Consider the following 21,679-nt stretch of genomic DNA (forward strand, 5'->3'; position numbering starts at 1 on the left):
TAGCCAGTTGGTCAGACACACGGGTGACAATCTGGACTTGAAATTGGCATCTGAAGGGGTAGGAGTTGGGGGCAGTCTTGTAGGACCCAACCCTTAACCTGTGGAATCTGATGCTGTCTCTGGGTAGACAGTGTCAGGGCTGAGTTGAATTGTGATGTCTGAGAATTGCTTGGGGGGAGGAAAAAAACCCAAACCACAACACTGGAATTGGGTGCAGAATCATTATCTGCTGTGACAGGGAGGGAATAGGGAGGCTGGAGGAGGGGTTGGGCCACAGCCTGAAGAGCACCCCAGGTGAGGCCTGTGGGGTATTAACACCATTCTGTAGGGAAAAAGAACACAGCCTTGGCTGATACCTGGAAGCAGGTACACACCAGGGTGCGCAGCAGGTTTCTTTTCAAAGTTCAGAATTGGGCAAAAGAAAATCAAGATGGGAAGGAAGAGTTTTTAGGGTCATGGAAACTTCAAGCTTGAGCTGAGTGGTATTTGCTCGGGTGAATGCATTTGTAAAAAAATCTACTGAGGCTGCTTTTAAACTTTGTGTCATTTATGTAAAATAAATCTCAATAAAAGAAAAAATGAGTCGGGACTTGCCTGGCGGTCCAGTGGTTGAGAATCTGCACTTCCATTGCTGGGAGCATGGGTTCCATCCCTAGTGGGGGGACTAGGATCCCACATGTCACAGGGCTAGGTCTAGGAGCTGGACTTTGACGGAAATACAGGTGGGAATCATGGTAGGGTTTTGAGCAAGGGAAGGGCCCGGTCATGTCTTGGATGGTGGCCCCAACCCCTGACTGGCCCTCGAACCCCAGTAATCCCCCAGCCCTTTCTGGACCCACTTTTCCCCACCCTGTCCTCTTACAGGCATGGAGGCAAAACTGAAGTAGGAGGGGGAAGTTGCCAAAATCACCGTGAAACCAAGTCCCTCGGGAGCAGAGCCCTCTGACTCATGCCTGCAGCCCCCACGCCGGTGCAGGGCAGTCAGGAAGTGGTGATGGTGTGCGGGGGTGAGCAAAGACTGCTGGAATCGGGGCGTCGGAACCGTGCTCCACAGTGAATGGCAGCAGAGTGGCAGGGGCAGATCCGAGCATTCAGAACGGCAGTGCTCTCCCGTGCTTTTAGTGCCTTAGGCAAAAAGCCCCTTCTCACCAGTGCCTACCTTGTCACAGGAGAAACCAAGCCATAGAAGGTGCGGCGCTTCCGGCCACCCCAAGTAGGCAGTGTGTTCATTCAGTGGTAACTCACTGAGGCCCAGCATATGCAGGCCCTCGACAATGAAGACACAATATAGAGAGCAAAAATGAAAGGAGGGTATAATGATCCCTAAATGAATGAGCTGGCTGGCTAAGCGCTGGGCCTTCAGAGCCAGGCCATCTGGGTCAAATCCCAGCTTTGCCATCTCCTTGCTGCGGGTTCAGGTAGGGTTCTTAATCTCTGTGCCTCGGATTCCTCATCTGTATAATGGGACCAGTAATACCACCTTCCTTCTGTAGAGATTTTGTGAGATCATTTATATAAAGGATTTAATGTGGGACTTGGCACAATAAATATTACTGTGATAGAGACAGGTTCAGGGGGTCTGTGGGAGCTTCAGAGAGGGCTTCCTGGCAGAGGGGACACGTAAGCTGGGGCCCAAAGGAGTTGGAAGGAGTTTGCCCAGTGAAGCCAAGTAGAACTAGGAAAGGGTGGTCCCAGTAAGGGATCTGGCAGCACTGAGGAGGGCTCACTGGAGGGGAGGGTGTTGGAAGTGTTCCTGTTTCCTCTGCCCCCAAGGTGGGCTGGCGTCCAGAGGAAGGGGCAGTGGGTGGGGCAAGCCCCAGTTTAGCTCTGGGGGCTGAGGGGCGGGGCTGGCTGAGGACTTGCAGGGAAATCCAAAGATAGCTCAGCAGAGAAGGATGACTCGAAGCCCGGGCTTCCCCACAAGTCAAGGGAAGCGGGGATGAATCAGCCTCTCAAAGTGGAAGGCAGCGGCTGTGGGAAGTGAGATCCAGGTTCAGGATCCAAGGCCACTCTGTCTCTGACTCACCTCAAGCCAGGCTCAGTCTCAGGATGCACTGGGTGTGAAGCCAGACCCTTGAAGCCTTCCTCCTCTAGAAACTTCAGTCTCTGTATTTGTACAGTGGGGTGGGGCGGGGCAGGCAGAGGTGGTGGTGACTTACAAAATGGGACCGCAGAGCTGGGCATACAGGAGGACCTCCATAAGCACCAGCCCCCTTCCCATTTCCTGGCCAAGTCCTAGCAGATACGAGAAATGAGTACAGGGGATAGTTTGGGGTTCCCGTTACTCTCCTGATGGACGAGTTGTCATCTGGGTTCTGGTGGGCTATGAGTAGAGAGGGGCAGAGGAAAGAGCAGCCATATACTGATTGTGTCTGAAAATCAATAGCACTGATAAAAATGATTAAGTTATCTCTCATGAATTCTTACTAAATGCCCAACCCTCTGTGCCCCTCCCTGTGGGAAGGTGACCCCATCTCACAGGTGAAGTGAAATGTTCGGAGAGATGAAGCCACTTGCCCAAAGTCACACAACCAGTGGATGGCAGATCCAGTGTTTGAACCCCAATCTGTCTGAATTCAAAGCCCTTGCTCTTAGCCTAAGATCTGGGCTGGGGCAGGGGTAGGGACAGTGTTGAGGACTCTTCAGCTTACAGACCTGGGGAGGATACTTCTCGGAGCCTTCCTTTATAGTTGCAGAAGCTGGTTCAGCTGGGCTTCCTCGGCGACTCAGGAGGTAAAGAATCTGCCTGTAATGCAGGAGACTCAGGTTTGATCCCTGGGTCGGGAAGATCCCTGGGAGGAGGGCACAGCAACCCTCTGCAGTGTTTTTGCCTGGAGAATCCCTGTGGACAGAGGAGCCTGGAGGGCTACAGTCCATAGAGTCGCAAAGAGCCAAACAACTGTAGCAACTGAGCACGCAAGCAGGTTGACAGGGAAAGGGCCTTCCACTGGCTGACCTGCCTGTTTGGAGTGTGGGTGTGTTTAGAAAGAAACAACAACTTCTGGCTTTGTTTAACATTTATTGCAAAATATAAGAGCAGAGACTGGTGGGCTGCACCCTGGCCCCTCCCATCTTCTCCCACCAGATAGTTCTCTGCACCTCTGGAGAAACAGTGTCCTCCTCGCTCTACCGCCAGGGGGCGCTGCCTCCTGCCTCGTCCCGGCTTCGGGCCTGGTTTGTTTAGCTCTGCCGGCCGGCCGGCGGGTCACTGAGGCAGCCCTGGATCCTGGACTCTGGGCCTCTGGGACCCAGGAGTCCCGGCCCCCAAGCACCTCCACGTCCAACTGAAAGCTGGTGGCCATCTACAGCAGCAGAGTGAGGATGTTTTTGTCGAGGGTATGTGGGGCAGGGGTGACCGTTTTCCCATTTGGGGCCTTGGTCGGGGGTGGGCCACGGCCTCCCTCCTTAATCCAGCATCCCCTCTGGCATCCTTCAGCATCCACCATCCAAGGTGGGGCCCCCAGCAGTCCTCACACTTAGGGGGGGCTTTATCTGTGCGGCTGGGTCAGGAGTAGCAGAGAGAATGTCCTTGACCTCAATCCTGGGGAAGGGTAGCCTCGTTCTTCCCAGATGGATCCTGGGGAGACGAACAGAGAGTTGGATAGAAAGGCAGGCCAGACACCAGAGGAAGAGACAAACCAAGCAAAGAAAGAGGGCGGGGGGCGGTCCAGCCCCAAACTTGGTGTCCCTCACTGCAGGCAGAGCCAGAGCAGAAGAGATCGGGTGGCCTCAACTCCAGCCCCTCCGTCCCCCTCCCCTTTAGCCACATGGGGTGCTGGCCACAGGGCACCCTTCCTCCAGGAGGTTCTCTTGCCCAAGTCCCAGCCCCCTCACCAGCTACGTGGCCTCCTGGCTTGGTTCTGGAAGCTGCCGCGGCCCCAGCGCAGCGCTGAGCAACTCGCTCAGGGTGTCCAGCCTCCCTGCTAGCGCGTCAATCTGCTTCTCCAGGGCCTGGTGAGAGCTGCTCAGACGGAGCTGCAGGTCGCACAGGATCATGTGCATCTGGGCAGAGGTCAGAGGAATCAGGGGGCTGGGGGAGACTCCCTCCCTGCCCTGCAGAGTAAGGCAGTGGAACCAGCATTTCCTAAGTCCTTACAGGCCCAGGAGATTATCCTCAATAATAACAGTTACCATTTATCAACCACCTGCCCAGCGACTGGGCCACGTGATCCTCATATGCAGTTTAAAATCCTCCTAAAAGTGTGGGAATGGGAATCCTGTTTCCATTTTTAACAGCTGAGGAAACAGGCCTGGAGAAGATAAGTTGACATGCCCAAGGCAGCCCCCGGATCAGGGTGACCCGAGAACATAGTGGGCGCTCACTTAGATCTTTGTGGCCTTGATGGCCGCCTGACTTTAAAACCCACAGAGCGCTTTCTCTGCCTTCTCAAACTAGGATTCACAGCTTCGTCCTTCAGGGCGTGGGAGCTTTCTATGAAAACTCTTGACTTCCGCGTTTGGGGCCAGGTGGCTAATCTTAGAAATCACGACCTGCCAATTCCGGCAGATCTAGGCCACTGCCATGCAGTTTAGGGGCCCAGCACCTGCGGCTGTGTTTACCATGGCATCAGGGCCCAGGGCCACTGTTTGAGTTGTCGCGGGCTAATGAGAAAAAAGCAAAGGCTACCGGATAAGCAAGAGGAGCTGCTAACCAAGCCAGTGGGGCGCGACATCACTGACCCTGAGCACTTCAGAGTCAAGGAGACCCAGCAGAAGGAGGGCAAGCCCTCGACCAGGCAAGCCTGCCCGGCGCTCCTGGCCACCTTCCTCCTCTTCACAGCAGCAGCACAGATTGAGTTTTCCCGGAAAAATGTCACTCGTCTGTATGTTGGTGCTGTTAATTCACATTTTATTGCTTTGCACTTTGTGTTTGAACTTTGTCTGTCAATTTGCTTTGGTTTTATGGTTGTATAAGAGTCATAGTTGAAAGGAATTTTATATCTACCCACATGTAGGGAACTTGATAATGGAAATAATTTCACATCAAACACTGGAGTTCTTTGCACAAGTAAGTTCCTTAAGCTTCAAAGGAAGCTGCACCTTTCACGAGAAGCTCTATTGCATCATTCACTTATTCATTTGTTTGTTCCTTCAACCACAAGAGCTTTCTTGAGTGCCCGTGTGTGCCAGCGTCCCTGATTCCAGGCCTAGAGCTCCTTACCAGCCACCCCTACCTCCCTCTTCTCCTAGACCCCCTCTCACAGGATCCCAGTACCTTGGAGATGTCCACCATAGAGTTCACTTGCTCCCGGAGCTTTCTGTGTTTCAGCCGCACCTGGCGGAACCTGGGGGTTAAAAAGAACAGCAAGGGGTGGGGGTCAGAGCGGCCTTAGCACAGGGGTGGGATGAGGGGAGGAGAGACTCACAAAGATAAGAATATAATGAGGAAAAGTTGCCAGAGAACTGAAGGGGTGGGAGTGAGTGGCTGCACCCATGAGCCCACCTCCCACATAGAGAACCAGGTAGCCAGACCCACAGGCACTCTGAAACATGCAGATGAAACCATCACACACACACACAGTCACTGTGATGTCCAGGTGGGCATCTGTTTAGTGGGACCACACGCAGGCATCCTGACCTGGGTATGCATTCATACTCACACACAGACACACACACACACTCACACCCTGCAGAGAGGTGTAGACTCAGACAGGGCTGTACACGGCGTGTGCACACACAGAGGTCCTCACCTGTTGATGGCAGCCAGCAGCCGGCGCTGGTGCTTGCGGGCGGCTCCAGACTCCTTCCTGCGTGTATGTTTGTACAACATCCAGGACTCCTGCAGCACTCGGGCAGCTGACTCCCTCATCTGGGTGTGGGGGTCACATTGTCAGGGGAGATGGACTCCCTAGGGCCCTGGGAGGAGGGGCTGGGGGCTTGGACTGCTGGGTCTGAGAGAGGGTGTGTTCTGGGTGCTGGAGGCCCCCCTCACCTCTTTGGCATACTGAATATCCATCATGAAGTTGTGCACATGCTTCTCTGCCTTATTAAACTCCAGCTTCCGGGCCACCACGGCCACCAGCAGGGCTGTGCAGCAGACCCCCTGTGGGCACAGCAGGTGTTATGACACAGGGGCCCTGGGGCTCTGAGTGCCAGCTGTGTGCCACCAACTCTCTCCATCTCTCCTTGAACCCTCCCAACAGCCACAGCTGGCAGGCACCACCCTCCTAGTTGACAAACAAGCAAACCCACTGGGAGAGAACCAGGGTCCCAGAGGTCCCAGAGGTGGAGCTGAGGTCAAAATCACACATCTGAGTGCAACAACCGGGCATGGTGTTTACACCTCACCATGTCCTGTTTTGTTAAGGGTGTGATCGGAGATGGGGGAGAAGGGCTGGTGCTGGGTGACGGGCAGACCTCAGGCTCCGGCAGGACCCCTGCCTCTCCACGTTCCAGTCGGCCATCAGGTCATCAGGGATGTTCTTCCCCCTCCTCCCCACCCCTACAGACGCTGCCCAGCTCTGGCCACATCTTCTCCCTCCTGGACAATTTCTAGCCTCCCCTTCATCCCACCCTGACCCAGCTGTGACCCTGACCCCCTCACCCTAATCTCCTTCTGGACTCCCACTGCCCCAGACTTCTTAGCCCGGCTCTCAGGGCCTGCTAAGGTCCAGGCCACTCCTTCTCTGCCCAGCCTCCCTCTCAGGCAATTCATCCTTCACCTGCCTGAGCACCTTGTTCCAAACCCTCACTCTCATCCCTTCCTTCTCGAGGCCTCTGATCCATCAAGGCCCCATCAAATCCCGACTGCCCTGTACCACCTGCTCACTGTCCCTGAAGTTAGAATGAATCGTCTGAAGTCTGTTCCCATCCCATTCTGTTTCAGCTCTTGACCCTCGGAACAATTTACTAGCTACAGGGACCACTTGGGTTCCAAGCCCAGCTTGGAGCAAGTTATCTAATCTCAGTGCCTGAGCTTCTTATTTGTGCAATGTGCACGCCCTCACAGAATTACTCCAGGGATTCCGTCAGTTAGCACCTTGAGAGCAGAGCCTGGCAGAGTACAGACCCAATAAAAGTTAGCCATTATTATTTCATTGCACCTGGAACCTCTCGGCTGGGAGTAGGCTGTGAACTCTAGTGCAAAGCTAGTGCAAAACTCACCATGAGAGAGCCTTCTGTCTCAGGTTCTCCCTTTCTCAAATGAGGGAGGAGGTCCCAGGCAGCCCTGAGGGCCTCTGACCCTTTGGGAGTGTGTCCCTGGCTGCATCCCTGCCCCTCTTTCCTAGTCACAGAGACTCACCACTGTGTGTGTGTGTGTGTGTATGTGTGTGTGAGCCACATTTCCCTGCCACCCCATGCATCACCTGTGGACCCAGGACTCGGGGGTTCAGCATGTCCTTCCTGGGACAAATCAGGGCTGGGGGCTGTTGGCTTGAATTCCTGAGCTTGAAGGGAGCCAGATCTCATAGGGAGGTGGAGGCCAAGGCATTGGGTGCTGGGTCTACGAAGGGAAGGGGGTGGGTGTCTAGATTCAGAGGGAGGCTGACTCTGGGGTACAGGCTCGGGTCTAAGGCTTAGGGAGCCCTCTGTCTCATCCTTGAGGGCACAGGAGCTAGGATAGCAGACAGCCACATGCTTGGAACCAGCTACAATAACAGCTTCCCCATTGCCACCCCTGACCCATTTTCTGAGCCTTTCTTATGCTTGAGACCCTTTGTGTGCTGTGCTGTGCTATGCTCAGTTGCTTCAGTCATGACCAACTTTTTGCAACCTGTCAGGCTCCTCTGTCCATGGGATTCTTCAGGCAAGAATACTGGAGTGGGTTGCCATGCCCTTCTCCAGGGGATCTTCCTGACCCAGGGATCGAACTGGTATCTCGTGTCTCCTGCATTGCAGGCAGATTCTTTACCCACTGAGCCACCTGGGAAGCCCTTTTGAGACCCTTTACATGGTTTAATTCATTTAGTCTTCTCAGGAGCTCCTTGAGCAGTACACTGGTATCATCATCCCCATTTTATAGATGAGAAAACTGAGGCCCAGAAAGATTATATGGCTGACTCCCAGCTAGGAAGTGGCAGAAACAGAATTTGAACTTGAGCAGCCCGAGCCCACAGGCAAGCTCCTGATATCTATATGCAATAGCCTTAATGGAGACTGGGAAACTGGATCCCTGGGTCCTGAAGGAACCTGGAGCTGGGAAACCAGGTACCCTGAGTCCTGGATGATTGAGAGGGTAAAGAGGGGAGAGAGCAAGATCCTGAGCCTTGGGGGAACTCAGGGCTGGATTCCTGAATTCTGGGAGGAAAAAGGGAAAAAGGACTGGGAGGTTCCCAAGGAGGATGAGGTCTGGGGTGCTAGATTCCAGAGAGAGTTAGGGCTTTAGGGGATGGATTCCTGGGATTTTCAAAGGAAATAGGGCTGGTGTCTGTGTTCTGAGCAAAGATCCATGTAGTCAGAGCTATGGTTTTTCTAGCAGTCATGTACAGATGTGAGAGCTGGATCATTAAGAAGGCTGAGAGCTAAGAATTGATGCTTTTGAACTGTGGTGCTGGAGAAGACTCGAGAGTCCCCTTGGACAGCAAGATCAAGCCAGTCAATCCTAAAGGAAATCAACTCTGAATATTCATTGGAAGGACTCTTGTTGAAGCTGAAGCTCCAATACTTTTGATCACTGGATGGGAAGAGCCAACTCATTGGAAAAGACCCTGATGCTAGGAGAGACTGTAGGCAATAGGAAAAGGGGACAACAGAGGATGAGATGGTAAGATAGCATCACCAACTCAATGGACATGAATTTGAGCAAACTCTAGGAGACAGTAGAGGACAGAAGAGCCTGGCATGCTACAGTCCATGGGGTTGCAAAGAGTTGGACATGACTTAGCATCTGAACAACAGCAACGACTGTGTCCTGGACAGGCAGTGAGGCTGTAGGGGTCCAGACACCCATGTTTCCTGGGGTGTCCCTGAGTGCTTCAGTTGGCTCCATGGTTTCCTGGGGCCCGGGGGATGAGCAGTGTGCAATACAGGAGTCCCTGAATGGATGTACTCACCATGACGCCAGTGCAGAGGCAGACAATCTTGCCCCACATGGTGCCTGGCACCACATCACCATAGCCAATGGTCAGGAATGTGATGGGGATCAGCCACAGTGTGTCTGAAAGGTGCCCAGTGGCATTCACGGCCTGCCTATAGGGGAAGAGCGGGTTAGTTCTGGGGTTCCTGTGGTGTTTGATACCCTCTTTCTTAGCACACACCCACACTCAAAAAAAGCACTCAAAGCTTGCCTGGCTTTGGCAAGCCTGCCTGGCCTCCTCTTTGCTGTGTGACCTAGACAAAATGCTCAACCACTGTGGGCTATGGGCTTTGAACCTGGATCCTGTCAATTCCAAAGCCCATTTGGTTTCAGCTAGGCTACCAGGGCTGCTGCATTTAATGTGGTTGAGGGGTTGAAAGGGGGAAGAAACCCAACCTGAAGTTCACTTGTCAGTCCCTGGCAGGGAACTGCCTCCACCCAGAGAAAGAGTGGGTTTTCTGATTTCCACAAAGATTCTATGTGGCCTAGAGGTGGCTCTGTCAGGACTAAAAAGATGGGACTCTAAAAAGGCTTGGGCGAGGGGATTCTCTTCTTTCCCCACACTTCATGGAAGGGGATATTTAGGTCTAGTCATAGAAAGGACTGAAAATCAGGATGTGTCTAACTCTGACCCACAGTTAGGCCAGAGCAAAGAAAGCATCATTCACCAGGGTCCCAGAAACCTCAAAACCACTAAGTTAGTGCCCTGAGGTGGGGACTGAATCTGTATGGTTAAGCCCCACCCCCTTCATCCCAAAGTACACTCAAGTTTGTGGACTTCCGCCTTTCAGAGGCTCAGAGAGGAGAAATCTCAGGGCAGATGGTCCCATTCTCTACCTCCCCTCAAGAATCCTTTGCTCGATGTACTAAACTAGAGCTTCTCAAACTTGGGCCAGCATCAGAATCAACTGTTAAAAACAGATTGCTGGGTCCCGCCCATGAGAGTCTTGGATTCCATAGATATGGGTGGGGCCTGCGAATTTGGATTTGCAACCAGTTCCCAGGAGATAGAGAGCACACTAAAAAGCAGAGACATTACTTTGCCAGCAAAGGTCCGTCTAGTTAAAGCTATGGTTTTTCCAGTGGTCATGTATGGATGAGAGAGCTGGACTATAAAGAAGGCTGAGTGCTGAAGAATTGAGGCTTTGAACTGTGATGTTGGAGAAGACTCTTGGGAGTCCCTTGGACTGCAAGGAGATCCAACCAGTCCATCCTAAAGAAATAAGTCCTGAATATTCATTGGAAGGACTGATGCTGAAGCTGAAACTCCAGTATTTTGGCCACCTGATGCAAAGAACTGACTCATTGGAAAAGACCCCGATGCTGGGAAAGATTGAGGGCAGAAGGTGAAGGAGACGACAGAAGATGAGATGGTTGGATGGCATCACCGACTCAATGGACATAAGTTTGAGTAAACTCCAGGAGTTGGTGATGGACAGGGAGGCCTGGCGTGTTGCAGTCCATGGGGTCACAAAGAGTCGGACACAACTGAGCAACTGAACTAAATCCAGGACATGCTGCTGGTCCCAGAACCACTGGCTAAGATTACCCCTAATTTTTTTTATCTGTAAGATAAATGGGGCTTCCCTGGTGGCTCAGTGGTAAAGAATCCACCTGCTAATGCAGGAGACGTGGGTTCAATTTCTGGATTGGGAAGATCCCTGGAGAAGGAAATAGCAACCTACTCTAGTATTCTTGCCTGGGAAATCCCAGGGACAGAGGAGGCTGACAGTCTACAGTCCATGGGGTCGCAAAGAGTCAGACAGGACTTGGTGACTAAAACAACAACAAAGATAAGTGGAGGCCCTGATGGGGTACAGTTCCAGCATCAGGTCAGAGTCCAGCAGGCAGCTGGGAATTTCTTCCAGGGCAGCCCTGGGGTGGTTAGGAGCACCTACCAGTGCATCTGTGCTTATTTGGAAAGGCAGAAAGTCTCCTTCCTTCAAAGCAGGTGCAACCCTTGGCCAGCCAGGCCCCAGGGCCTGCATTATACCTGGATTCCGGAGGCAGGAGAGATTTGAGGCAGGAAGGGCGGGGCTTCCTAGGGTATATGTGTGTTGGGAGGTTGGGGTGGGGGAGACTGGAGGCTGCAAGTGGACGAAAGGCTTTGGGGCTGGTCTGTCTCGGTTCTTCCCACCCCGCTGCATAAGAGTGTGGACAGATAGCTTTCTCCACGGCTTGGTCCCGGGGAGTCCTGATCTGCACCACCGTGCAGGGCAAGCGTGGTTGTAAGCGGCTCCTCCAGAGGCTTCAGGTACCCTCCATCCCCACCCGCCCTGGCACCCTCACCTCTCGGCTACCGACAGCACCCAGGCGGTGGTGAGCCAGAGGCCAAGCGTGAGGCAGAGCAGCAGGCGGCCGGGGTGCGTGTTCATGTACAGCTTGGCCACGAACCAGTGGCGGAAGCGGACCTGGTTGAGCGCGCCGATGCTGCGGTAGGAGGCGTTGAGCAGGACGCCGCTGCGCAGGAGCAGGGCGCGGGGCACCAGGTACAGGCGCAGCAGCATGGCCAGCGACAGCAGCGCCTCCCCCTGGTCCAGGAAGCTGGGCCAGGACTGCGTGGCCGCGGTCTTCGGGAACCCCGAGCTCAGCACGCACGGCGGACCCGGCACCGGCGGCGGGTGCAGCCCGCACACCACCAGCTCCAGCACGATCTGCGCCACCTGCCGCCCGGTCAGCGCCACGCGCCAGTCCCGGAGCCCGTTGTCCGTCATGAACAGCTGCGGGGAGGAGGACGGACGGAGAAGGAGGGAGTCACGCGAAGGTCAGGCGCCCGCTCCCCAGCCTGCGCGAGGAGATAAGGGGGGCGCACCCGCGGGGCCGCAGAGGGAGGCAGATAGCGCAGGGCCTGGGGCCGGGAGGGGTGGGGAAGGGACACGGCAGGACCAGAGGAAGACATCTCTCCGCCTTCACTCCTGTGTTCCGTGCAGCCTACTTCCAGAACCTCCAGCCCAGGAACACTTATTGAGTGCCTACTGTGTGCCCGACGTTGAGATATGTTGGGGATATGGGTGAACAGGACAAAAACGCCTTCCTCCCTGGAGCCTACATTCTACATCCGCGGAGCCAGGCCTTACTCCTGTCTCTGGGGACCCAGCAGTGTAACGGGCATCATCCCATTACAGTGACAATAGCCAACACGTGCGGGGCACCTGGGGGGTGCCCGGCATTGCGGTATCCTCTTTGGTGTTGTGACTCCCGGAATGCTCACAAGACAGTGAGAATGAAGGTATTCCTACTCCCACTTTATAGATGTGGAAACTGAGGCCCAGGGCGCTCAGGTGCAGCTGCACAGCTGGGCTACGAAATCAGGCCGCTTAACTACTTGAATGACTGCTATGAATGATAAGGTCTGCTTCTTACTGAGCTTGTCTTGTATGCCAGTCTCTGCAAGGGGCATACCACACTCGGCCAATAACCTCCGTTTTATACGCCAAGTGGTGGGGCAAGGATCTAGGGGTATGGAAGATGGGAGGAGAGGGGAAGGGGTGTGGAGCCCAGTGTGGATTGAGACATGCGATGGGAGGGGGGATCCATGTGGGGGAGAGGGCACCCTTCCATGTGATGGGAAGGGCGCCTGGATCTGGGGGTCATTGGCACAGAGGTGGGGAGCTCAGGCATGGGGAAGGACTTCAGGCACATAACTAGGATCTGAGTTGTTGGGACCGGAATAGGTGGGGGCTCAAGGGTTGAAGAAGGGAGATCTGGGAGGCTGGGCCTGGTGTGAGGTAGCCTGGAGCTAGAGTGGACAGAGAGGCCTGGGGGTGGGAACTCTCGGCACCTACAGGTGTGCCTGCCAGGTGAGTCAGAGGGCAGCAGGTGGAGGAAGGTCAGGGCTGCTCCGGGAGGCTCTGTCTGTTGTCCACGGTTCATCCCCTCCAGGTAGATCAGGGCGTGGATGCATCTCAGGGTGGAGGAAGCTCATTACTCAGCTCAGCAGGCTGGAAAGTGTGAGCTGACAGGGCGTGGTGGGGGCTTAGGGGAGCAAGAAGGGGCTGGGGGTGGGGCCTGCCCTACCTGGACCTCTTTGGCGTGAAAGGCCACGATAAGGGAGAGGAGCAGGAACGTGGAAATGCTGATCATGCATTTAACCAGGAACAGGTAGAGCACCCACTGTTGGGAGGGAGAGAGAAAGGGGTGAGATCCTAGGTCTCCACCTGCTCTGCCCCCTCTACCCTCCTCCCAAACCACCATCCCTTCTCCCTTCCCACTGATTCCTAGCCTCCTAACCCCACGTCCAGTCCAGCCCTCTACTGATGCCTCCAGGTCTGAGGAAGCCTCAAAACTGTCATCGGGTCCCCAAGGAGAGCACCCTCTTCCTTCCTAAGGGGACAGCCCTGGCCCAGATGCAGGGTTCACCCTACTCCTCAGCCTCTCCTAAGACCACACCCCTGAGAGAAGACCTCAAAATGCACATTCCTTCCTAACTGCCGCGTATGGGTCCCCATCAAAAATAGTTCTCAGTTGGCGGAGGGGTGTCTAGAAACAGATATTTAGCCTCTAAAGAGTGTCCCTCCTCTTCCCTTCCTCCCCAGCTGGTCTCTGCCCTAGAAAGCAACTTCAAGTCTCCCCCCACCCCAGCAACCCAATTCCTAAGGAGCCTAGAAACTGGTACTCAGTCCCCAAGGAATGAATGACACCCTCCCTTGCCCTCATTCAGGAGCTGGGTCCCTGAGACCCCAGCCCCAGCTCTGAGAAAGGCCTCCAGTCCTGCCCTGTATGGCCTTTCTGCCCCCTCCCTCCTGCCCTCTCTCCTGGCTCCAAGCCCAGGGCAGATCTGGCCGGAAGCACATGGCCTCCAGAAACCAGGGGAAGTTTTTTTCCCTCTCTTTGTGCGTCTATACCTTGGCGGAATCTAGAATTCTTAAGGGAGAGATTTAGAGGGGAATGGGACTGCTGGATTCCCTAGGAGGGGGTGCCTGCCTGGAAGGTGGTGTCGGGTGAAAGGGCCACCTGGGCGCCCGCAATGAGCTCAGCACCTGTTTCTTCTAGAACACTGCCAGCTCTCCCCGCCGGCCAGGGCCCCACCTCTGTGCAGGGGAAAAGGGCCAGTTTCCTGCCCCGGGGGGCCTCCCCCCAACCCTCCCCGAACAATGGTGCTGTTGTCCCTAACCCTCCCCCACCCCCTCATCCTTCTCCGGCTCCCCAGTTCCCTCTCCCTTTCTTTAGTTTGTCTCAACCAGCACCCCACCTGACCCAGCCCTCTCCCAGCTCTGTCGTCCGCTTCTCTGGTGGTCCTCTCTCCTTTGCAGTTCCTTTTGCCCCGAATCCTGCACCCCCTTGTCTGTCTGTAGCACGCTGTCTCTCACTGCACCTTTGCCTTGGTCTCTGTCTGTCTGTGTCTTTCTGTGTATCTCTGCCTCTGTGTGTTTGTGCGTGTGTTGAGTCGCTTCAGTCGTGTCCGACTCTGTGTGACCCTTTGGACTGTAGCCCGCCAGGCTCCTCTGTCCATGGGATTCTCCAGGCAAGAATACTGGAATGGATTGCCATGCCCTCCTCCAGGGTATCTTCCCAACCCAGGGATGAAAACAGTGTCTCTTATGTCTCCTGCATTGGCAGGCGGGTTCTTTACCACTAGCACCACCTGGGTAGCCTCTCTGTACCCCTCACCACCCTCCCTCTCCTGCCCGGCTGCATCGGTCACGTTCCCCTGTCTCAGTGGGCTCTGGCCCCTGCCTCTCCTCCAGCCCCTCCCTGCTACCAGCAGGTGTCTGGATCCCTGCAGAATGAATTCATTAGACTGTGATGGATTGTGATGGAGGTGGGGAGGGGACATGGGTATTGTCAAGGTGGTCATAGAAAGGGGGCTGAGGATGACCCTTCGGGTCATCTATTTCAAACCTCACCCCCAATTTCCAGTTGACAAAACGGGCCCAGAGAGCTGCAGCAGATGCCAGAGTCGCCCTGCTGGAGGCAGCAGCCTGGTGGGCAGTGGAGGGAAGCAGGGGGAGGTGAGAGGGTAGAGAGACTGGATGGTGAAGGAAAGACCCCCGACCCATAGCATCTGCCCCCTTAGCCTCACCTCCCCTGCTGGGCGGGGTGCTGAAGCCTGGGAGCGGCGGGTCAGCTGGGCCATGCTTCCTGTTGGCCTGGGCTTCGGCGGCCCCACCCCCTCAGTGCCCGCTGCCCTCACCCGGCCAGAGGAAGCCAGTCTGCCCCGACCCTCCGTGGGGCTCCTGGGTACTTCAAAGCTGCCTGCCTCTCCCACTCCCAAATCCAAGCCTGAGCCTTGTCCCCGGGAATGTCCCCCCCTCAACCCTCAAATCGAGGGCCCCCCGACGAGCCCAGTTCCACACCCCTTACCCCAGACAGATCTGCAGCCCCTCCTTTCCTGTTGAGCAATTCCGTCCCGTCCTGCAGCTGCCAGTTCTGACCCATGTCCTTCATCTGCCCCCATCATAGCCCGGACCCGGGCTGGAATGTGCTGGAAGCCTGCTCAGACCTGTCCCGGCCCCACCTGTCCTTTCCTTCCCTACGCACACTATCTTCAAAGTCAGCCCCTCTTCCCCTACACACACTCTAAGGTGCCCTCCCCTTCAAACCCAGGAGCCCAGGCCCCCAGCCTCTCCTCCCCCAGGAGCTCAGCCTGCGAGAAACCTACCTCTCCCTTATTTCTCAGACTAAATAGATTCTGAGGAAGCTGAGCTTCTCAATGATGGAGATGGAATTGGTGGCGGGGGGGGGGGGGGTGGGTGGAGGGGATGCTTCTCCCCCCCCACCAACCCCCCCCTCCCCAACCCCAGCCAGTTTTTTCCGTCTCTGCCCTTTGCCTCTGAGATACTGGGCAAACATTTGAGTTCAGATAAGGACCAAGGAGCCTCCACCTAGTGGAAGTCAGCCTTTCTCCTCACCCTCCCTACACTGAACCTGGGGCTACCCCTCCCCTAATCTGCTCTTGGGAGACTCCGGTATCTGACCAGCCACCCCTTGGACCTCCAACTGTCTGACTGCAGTATCTTCAAATTGACACCCTGTGACCCCTCTTCCCTTCCTTTTGCAGAGGGGACCCCCTACCATTTCCCTCCCTGCATCCCAGGAGTCCAGCGCTCAACCTCCTCCACTCTTAGACCCGGGGGTCCCCGGCCCCACCTCCCTCTGACCCTGGAGTCTCAGCCCCCAGCGCCTCCTCCTCCCTTAGACCCAGGAGTCCTGGCCCCCAGCCCCTCCTCCTTCAAGACTAGAAGTCTCTGCCTCTACCCTCCACTCACCGGGCACCCCCCGAACCACAGCATCTCCGCATGCAGGACCATGAGTCCAATGCCAGTTCCTGCCAGTGCCAGTGTCCAGCCAGCCAGACTCTTCTCCTGCTCCAGCAGGCGCTTTCGCCGCCGCAGGGCCCCCAGGCCCGGCACCAGCTCCCCGCCCATGGCTCCCGGGGTCTTGGGGCCCAGCCAGTTTCCTGCCCAGGGTCCCCCACCTCGCAGCACGCAAAGGGCAGCCACAGTGGCTTGAGGCCCCCGGCCCACTCTGCTCCCTCGCTCTGGGCTTGTGCTTTGAGGCACAGCAGAGTCTGTGCCCTCTGGGAGGTGGTGACTGCTGGGCAGGGCGGGGAGGTGCTGGGGAGGCCCCCGGGCAGAGGGGAGGCTCCCCAACCCCCCTTCTCAGACTAAGGAGGAGCGGGGGTGTGTCTTAGGGCAGAGCAAGGAAGAGGCGTGCGTCCACGTGGATTAAGACACACACACACCAACACACAATGGGCTTTGTCACACACAACGGTCTGCAGCGTATAATACACACCTACACTGGGCCACACCCAGACACCACTCAACATGCAGTGATTACACCCTGAACCATGGCATGGCCAGAGACGGAACCTAACACCCATGGGCACACAACACTACTGACACCGAGTGACTCACAATTCCCGACAAGCTCTGAAACCCACAGCCACACCCAGACACCACACACACGGTGTGACACACGCCGGCACTTAGCGAGCAGGCAGCGCCCCGTGGCACACAGGGCCACCCAAATATTGTCCACACAGAAGCACGGACATCACGGTCAAAACTGGCACAACATCGTCTGACACAAACAGCCACACCCAGACACGGCACAGGGGATGATGCCCGTCCGTAGCTACACAAACACGACCTATACAAGTGTTCCACAAACACGCACTCTGTATTGACTTAGCAATCCCCCTGTGCCACGCACAGCATATCTGTATGAACAAGGCACGCAGCCATCACACACCCGTGGAACAGTACCCGATACATGCAGACACACGGCATTTAGTGACACACCCATGGCAGTCACCACTCACCTAGCACACTGTCTCCAGCACATATGCTCATAGAATGATTCACAACATACACGGATTCACCTCAACACACAATGTAACCCAAGTACACGCTGCCATTCAAATATACAGTCAGAGAACAGTAGGAATGGATGCGTGTGGGAAAAGCCTACAGGCACAGTGACACACGCAGAAACCCAGGGGGCACCTGCCCCTATAAGACGTCCTGAGCTGTTTTGTTGCATCACCCAGGACACAACAGAATGGTGCCTGGGGGAGGGAGGCCGGGCACACAGGCTGCATAGGCCCTGATGCCCAAGAGCCACATACACGGAATAGAACACCACCATTGCCTCAGACTGACAGACAGCACGTACCACCCCACGCACATGATACACTCCAACACCAGTGGCCACACAAACACCACATATACAGGGTAATACGCAAAGACACCATGACCCCAACGCGGATGCAGTCTGCCCAGCACAGACACTGTGTCCCGTGAACCGGCGGATGTGGCCCACTGACACATCCGTCACGTAGGCCGGCACCAACACCCACACAGCACCAGAGGGACACCCTCTGGTACAGTGTGATACACAGCTACACAGTCACAACACTCTGAGTGTGGTCGCCGGGCTGTGTCCCTGGCAGGGAAAGGAGAGACCCCCAACATGGACATACACCTTGAAAGGAGAGCACAGTGTCACATCACTGAGTGAGACACAACTGTTACACACACACAACCTATAAAGAGACACAGCACGTGCGCTGCTGTACAGAACAGCAGATGCAATGCAGAATGATGCGTGATGACTCCCAGAGTGACAGCCGCATGGCGTGTGTCACGTGCCCGCGTGCAGCAGCACAGAAGTCACTCACGGGTCTCTACTGTATACAGCTGGACACAGATCAAAGCCCTCCCGCGGCAACGCACGAGGACTTGCTGGCGGGGTGACACAAAACCCCTCTCAAGGTGTGGCCCACGGACCCATGGACACCACTCTGGGTGGGGAGGAGGGACACACAAGACATTAGCCCCTCTCCCTTCCCCGGAGTCACGTGTCAAGCAGGACCATGGACCGGCCAGCCACAGGGCAACGAGACACACACAGACACGCCTGGCGTCACACCAACACAACCCACACAGACACGCCCAGAGGCACCAAACCGCAAACGCAGACACACCCGGTGACAAAAACACAACCTAGGCTGGGACCCTGCCCCGTGCCGCGCGTGTGATCCCCACTCAGGATGGGAGGCGGAGACACGGCGGGAGCGCGATGGAGACGCACGCGTGTGCCGGCTCTAAGGAGACGCTGCCGCCTCTGGGCGATCACAAGACTGCAGCCCGCACCCCAGCCGCCCACCTGCAGCCCTCCGTTTCTCCTCTCCTCCCTCTCGGCTTCCCCGGGGCCTCGCCTCTGACTCCTCTTGTCTCTCCCACTCTGGAAGCCTCTGGGCTCGTCTTTATCTCTGTCTCCGGCTGTCTTTCTCGGTCTCTGTTTTCCTCTGTTCTAAGCCCCTCTGTCTCTTCCGGCTCTCTCTCTCTGAGCACCTCTGACTCTGTGCATTTGTGTGGTTCCGTTTCTCTCTCTCACCCTGCTTCTCTTTGTGTCTCTGTGTCTCTCAGCATCTCTGTCTCTGCATCCCACTGCTTTTTAAAATTTTTACGAAGTATAGTTGATTTACAATGATTCTGGTGTACAGCAAGTAATTCAGTTATATATATGTGTGTGTGTGTGTGTATAAATGTATATTTTCTTTCAGATTCTTTTCCATGATAGGTTATTACAAGATATTGAATGCAGTTCCCTATGCTATACAGTAGGTCCTTTTTGTTTCTCTATTTTATATACAGTAGTGGGTATCTGTTAATCCCAAATTCCCAATTTATCCCACCCCCTTTTGCCTGCAATGTGGGAGACCAGAGTTCCATCTCTGGGTGGGGAAGATCCCCTGAAGAAGGAAATGGCAACCTGCTCCAGTATTCTTGCCTGGAAAATCCCTTGGACGGAGGAGCCTGGTAGGCTACAGTCCATGGGGTCGCAAAGGGTCGGACGCAACTGAGCAACTTCGCTTTCCTTTTACCTTGGTGACCATAAGTTCGTTTTCTGTGTCTCTGACTCTATATCTGTTTTGTAAGTAAGTTTATTTGTGCCATGTTTTTAGACTCCATATATAGGTGATACCCGATGACCCCTCTGCTTTTCTATTTCGCTCTCTCTCCCTGTCCTCGTCCTTCTGCTTCCATGCCCCTCTTCTGTGTTCTCACTGTCTGTGTCTCTAACAGGCTCTGTCTCTCCTTTTTCTTTTTTGGTTGTGCCAAGTGATTTGCGGGGTATTAGTTCCCTGACCAGGGATTGAACCCAGGTCCTCCACAGGGAAAGCGCAGAGTCCTAACCACTGAACATCCAGAGAATCCCCACCCCAACTCTGGGTCTCTGTCTCTTGCTCTCTGTCTCATCCTTTCTCTGTCTCTAGAGCTCTGTGTCTCTGGACCTCTCTAAGCTCATCTCTGCTTCACTTTCCCTCTCCTGTTCAGGGACACAGCTGGGGACAGCCTTGCCTCCCCGCCCCCCCCACCCTGTTCCACCCCCGCCTCGCTTCAGGGGCCAAAGGCCAGAGACATCCAGACTGCAGCTGCCTGAGAGGGTCGGTAGCCACAGAACGGGCCCCTAGCCCCAGGCCCTCCACTGCCTCCCTGCATGCATGCGGGCAACTGTGAAACACTGAGGGAAGAGAGGCAATAAGGGAGACCTTGAAATTTGTAGCCAGAGGAGAGGGAGACAGAGAGACTGACAGACAGACAGAGAAGGAACAGAGGGGAGGGGATCGTGGGAGAGAAAGGGGTGGGAACTTTTTTTTATAAACTCAAAGAGATGGAGACAGAAGAGACCCAAAGGTAAGGAGAAAGCAGGAGTCAGAATCAAAGACTTGGAAGTTGGAGTAGAGGGGAATTTTGCCTCCAAAGAGACCAAAACCAAAAGAGAAAAGTGGAGAGACGCAGGCGGGGGAGATGCCAGGGTGGGCGGCGAGGTTCAGTGGGAAGGGCACCTGCCTCCACAGGGAAGTTCTGGGCTGTGGGGGTCAGCTGGTAGGACACGCGGCTCCAGAGCCAGCTCCCTGCAGCCCGGAGAGGGGGTTGGTGACTCAGGGCCCCGGCGCTTCCTGTGACTCAGCCTTGTTCTCAAGCCTGGAGGGGGGAGTGCAGAGGGAGAGGGGTCTCTGAAGAGAGTGGGAGGGGGAGCCCCAGAGGAGGTCTCTGCCCGGAGGAGGGGTGGGGCAGCGGCCTGGGACTTTGAGGGGAGGGGCTGGGGCCTGGACCCCTGGGTCTGAGGGAGGAGGGGCTGGGACCTGGACCCCTGGGTCTGAGGGAGGAGGGGCTGGGGGTCTGGACCCCTGGGTCTGAGTGAGGAGGGGTTGGGGGTCTGGACCCCTGGGTCTGGGGGAGGAAGGGCTGAGGGTCTGGACCCCTGGGTCTGAGGGAGGAGGGGCTGGGGGTCTGGACCCCTGGGTCTGAGGGAGGAGCGGGCCTGAATCCCACAGCGCCGGTCCGGGAAGACTAGAACTTATTTGCAAGTCCTTAGGACTTTCACTTGGCCTCCTCCCAGCTGCCCCACCTTCATCCCAGCCCCATCTCCGGGCCTGGAAAGGACCCACATGCCTTGGGGCCCAGCCGGAAGGGGCCAAGACAAAGAGGTGTTTAACTCGGCGGAGCGGGTGAAGAGGTTGTCTCAGACGGAAAGGTCACTCGTCGCCCAGGGCTCGTGCAGGGAAAGGCGGGGCTCAGCCCGGGGGGAAGACATCCTGAAAGTCCGAGGCCTGTAGCGTCAAATCCTCCAACCGCTGTCTTTTGGATTTACACATTAGGAGGCGTCAGGGCCTTTGGATCCTGCCACCTGGTGGTATTTTGGGGGAACTGCATGCTCTCTGTTTCTTCAGTCTCAGTTCAGTTCAGTCGCTCAGTCGTGTCCGACTCTTTGCGACCCCATGGACTGCAGCACGCCAGGCCTCCCTGTCCATCACCAACTCCTGGAGTTTACCCGAACTCATTTCCAGTATAATGTTCATCTGTTGGGCTTGCCTATTGGCTCAGATGGTAAAGGGAAAAAAAAAAGTGTTAGTTGCTCTGTCATGTCCGACTCTTTGTAACCCCATGGGCTGTAGCCCGCCAGGTTCCTCTATCCATGGAATTCTCCAGACAAGAATACCGGAGTGGGTAGCCATCCCCTTCTCCAGAGGATCGTCCAGGGATGGAACCTGAGTCTCCTACATTGCAGGCGGATTCTTTATGATCTGAGCCACCAGGGAAAGAACCTGCCTGGAATGCAGGAGAGGAGAGTTTGATCCCTGGGTCAGGAAGATGCCCTGGAGAAGGAAATGGCAACCCACTCCATTCTTGCCTAGGAAATCCCATG

General features: G+C 55.6%; 1 protein-coding gene across 1 annotated transcript; it reads right to left on the minus strand.

The window, feature by feature from the left end:
• Nucleotides 1-2,999: 2,999 nt before the first annotated feature.
• KCNN4 (potassium calcium-activated channel subfamily N member 4) lies at nucleotides 3,000-18,808 on the minus strand. The gene is made up of 9 exons (XM_061388541.1): nucleotides 16,225-18,808; nucleotides 13,034-13,129; nucleotides 11,306-11,736; nucleotides 8,994-9,129; nucleotides 5,933-6,043; nucleotides 5,691-5,809; nucleotides 5,216-5,285; nucleotides 3,835-4,002; nucleotides 3,000-3,577 (listed from the first exon to the last, which is right to left on the minus strand). Exons 1-8 carry the CDS (start codon nucleotides 16,381-16,383, stop codon nucleotides 3,838-3,840), a joined length of 1,287 nt encoding a protein of 428 aa, XP_061244525.1. The 5' UTR covers nucleotides 16,384-18,808; the 3' UTR covers nucleotides 3,000-3,577; nucleotides 3,835-3,837.
• Nucleotides 18,809-21,679: the final 2,871 nt, after the last annotated feature.

This window comes from Bos javanicus, chromosome 18 (assembly GCF_032452875.1).
Source record: "Bos javanicus breed banteng chromosome 18, ARS-OSU_banteng_1.0, whole genome shotgun sequence".
NCBI lineage: Eukaryota > Metazoa > Chordata > Mammalia > Artiodactyla > Bovidae > Bos > Bos javanicus.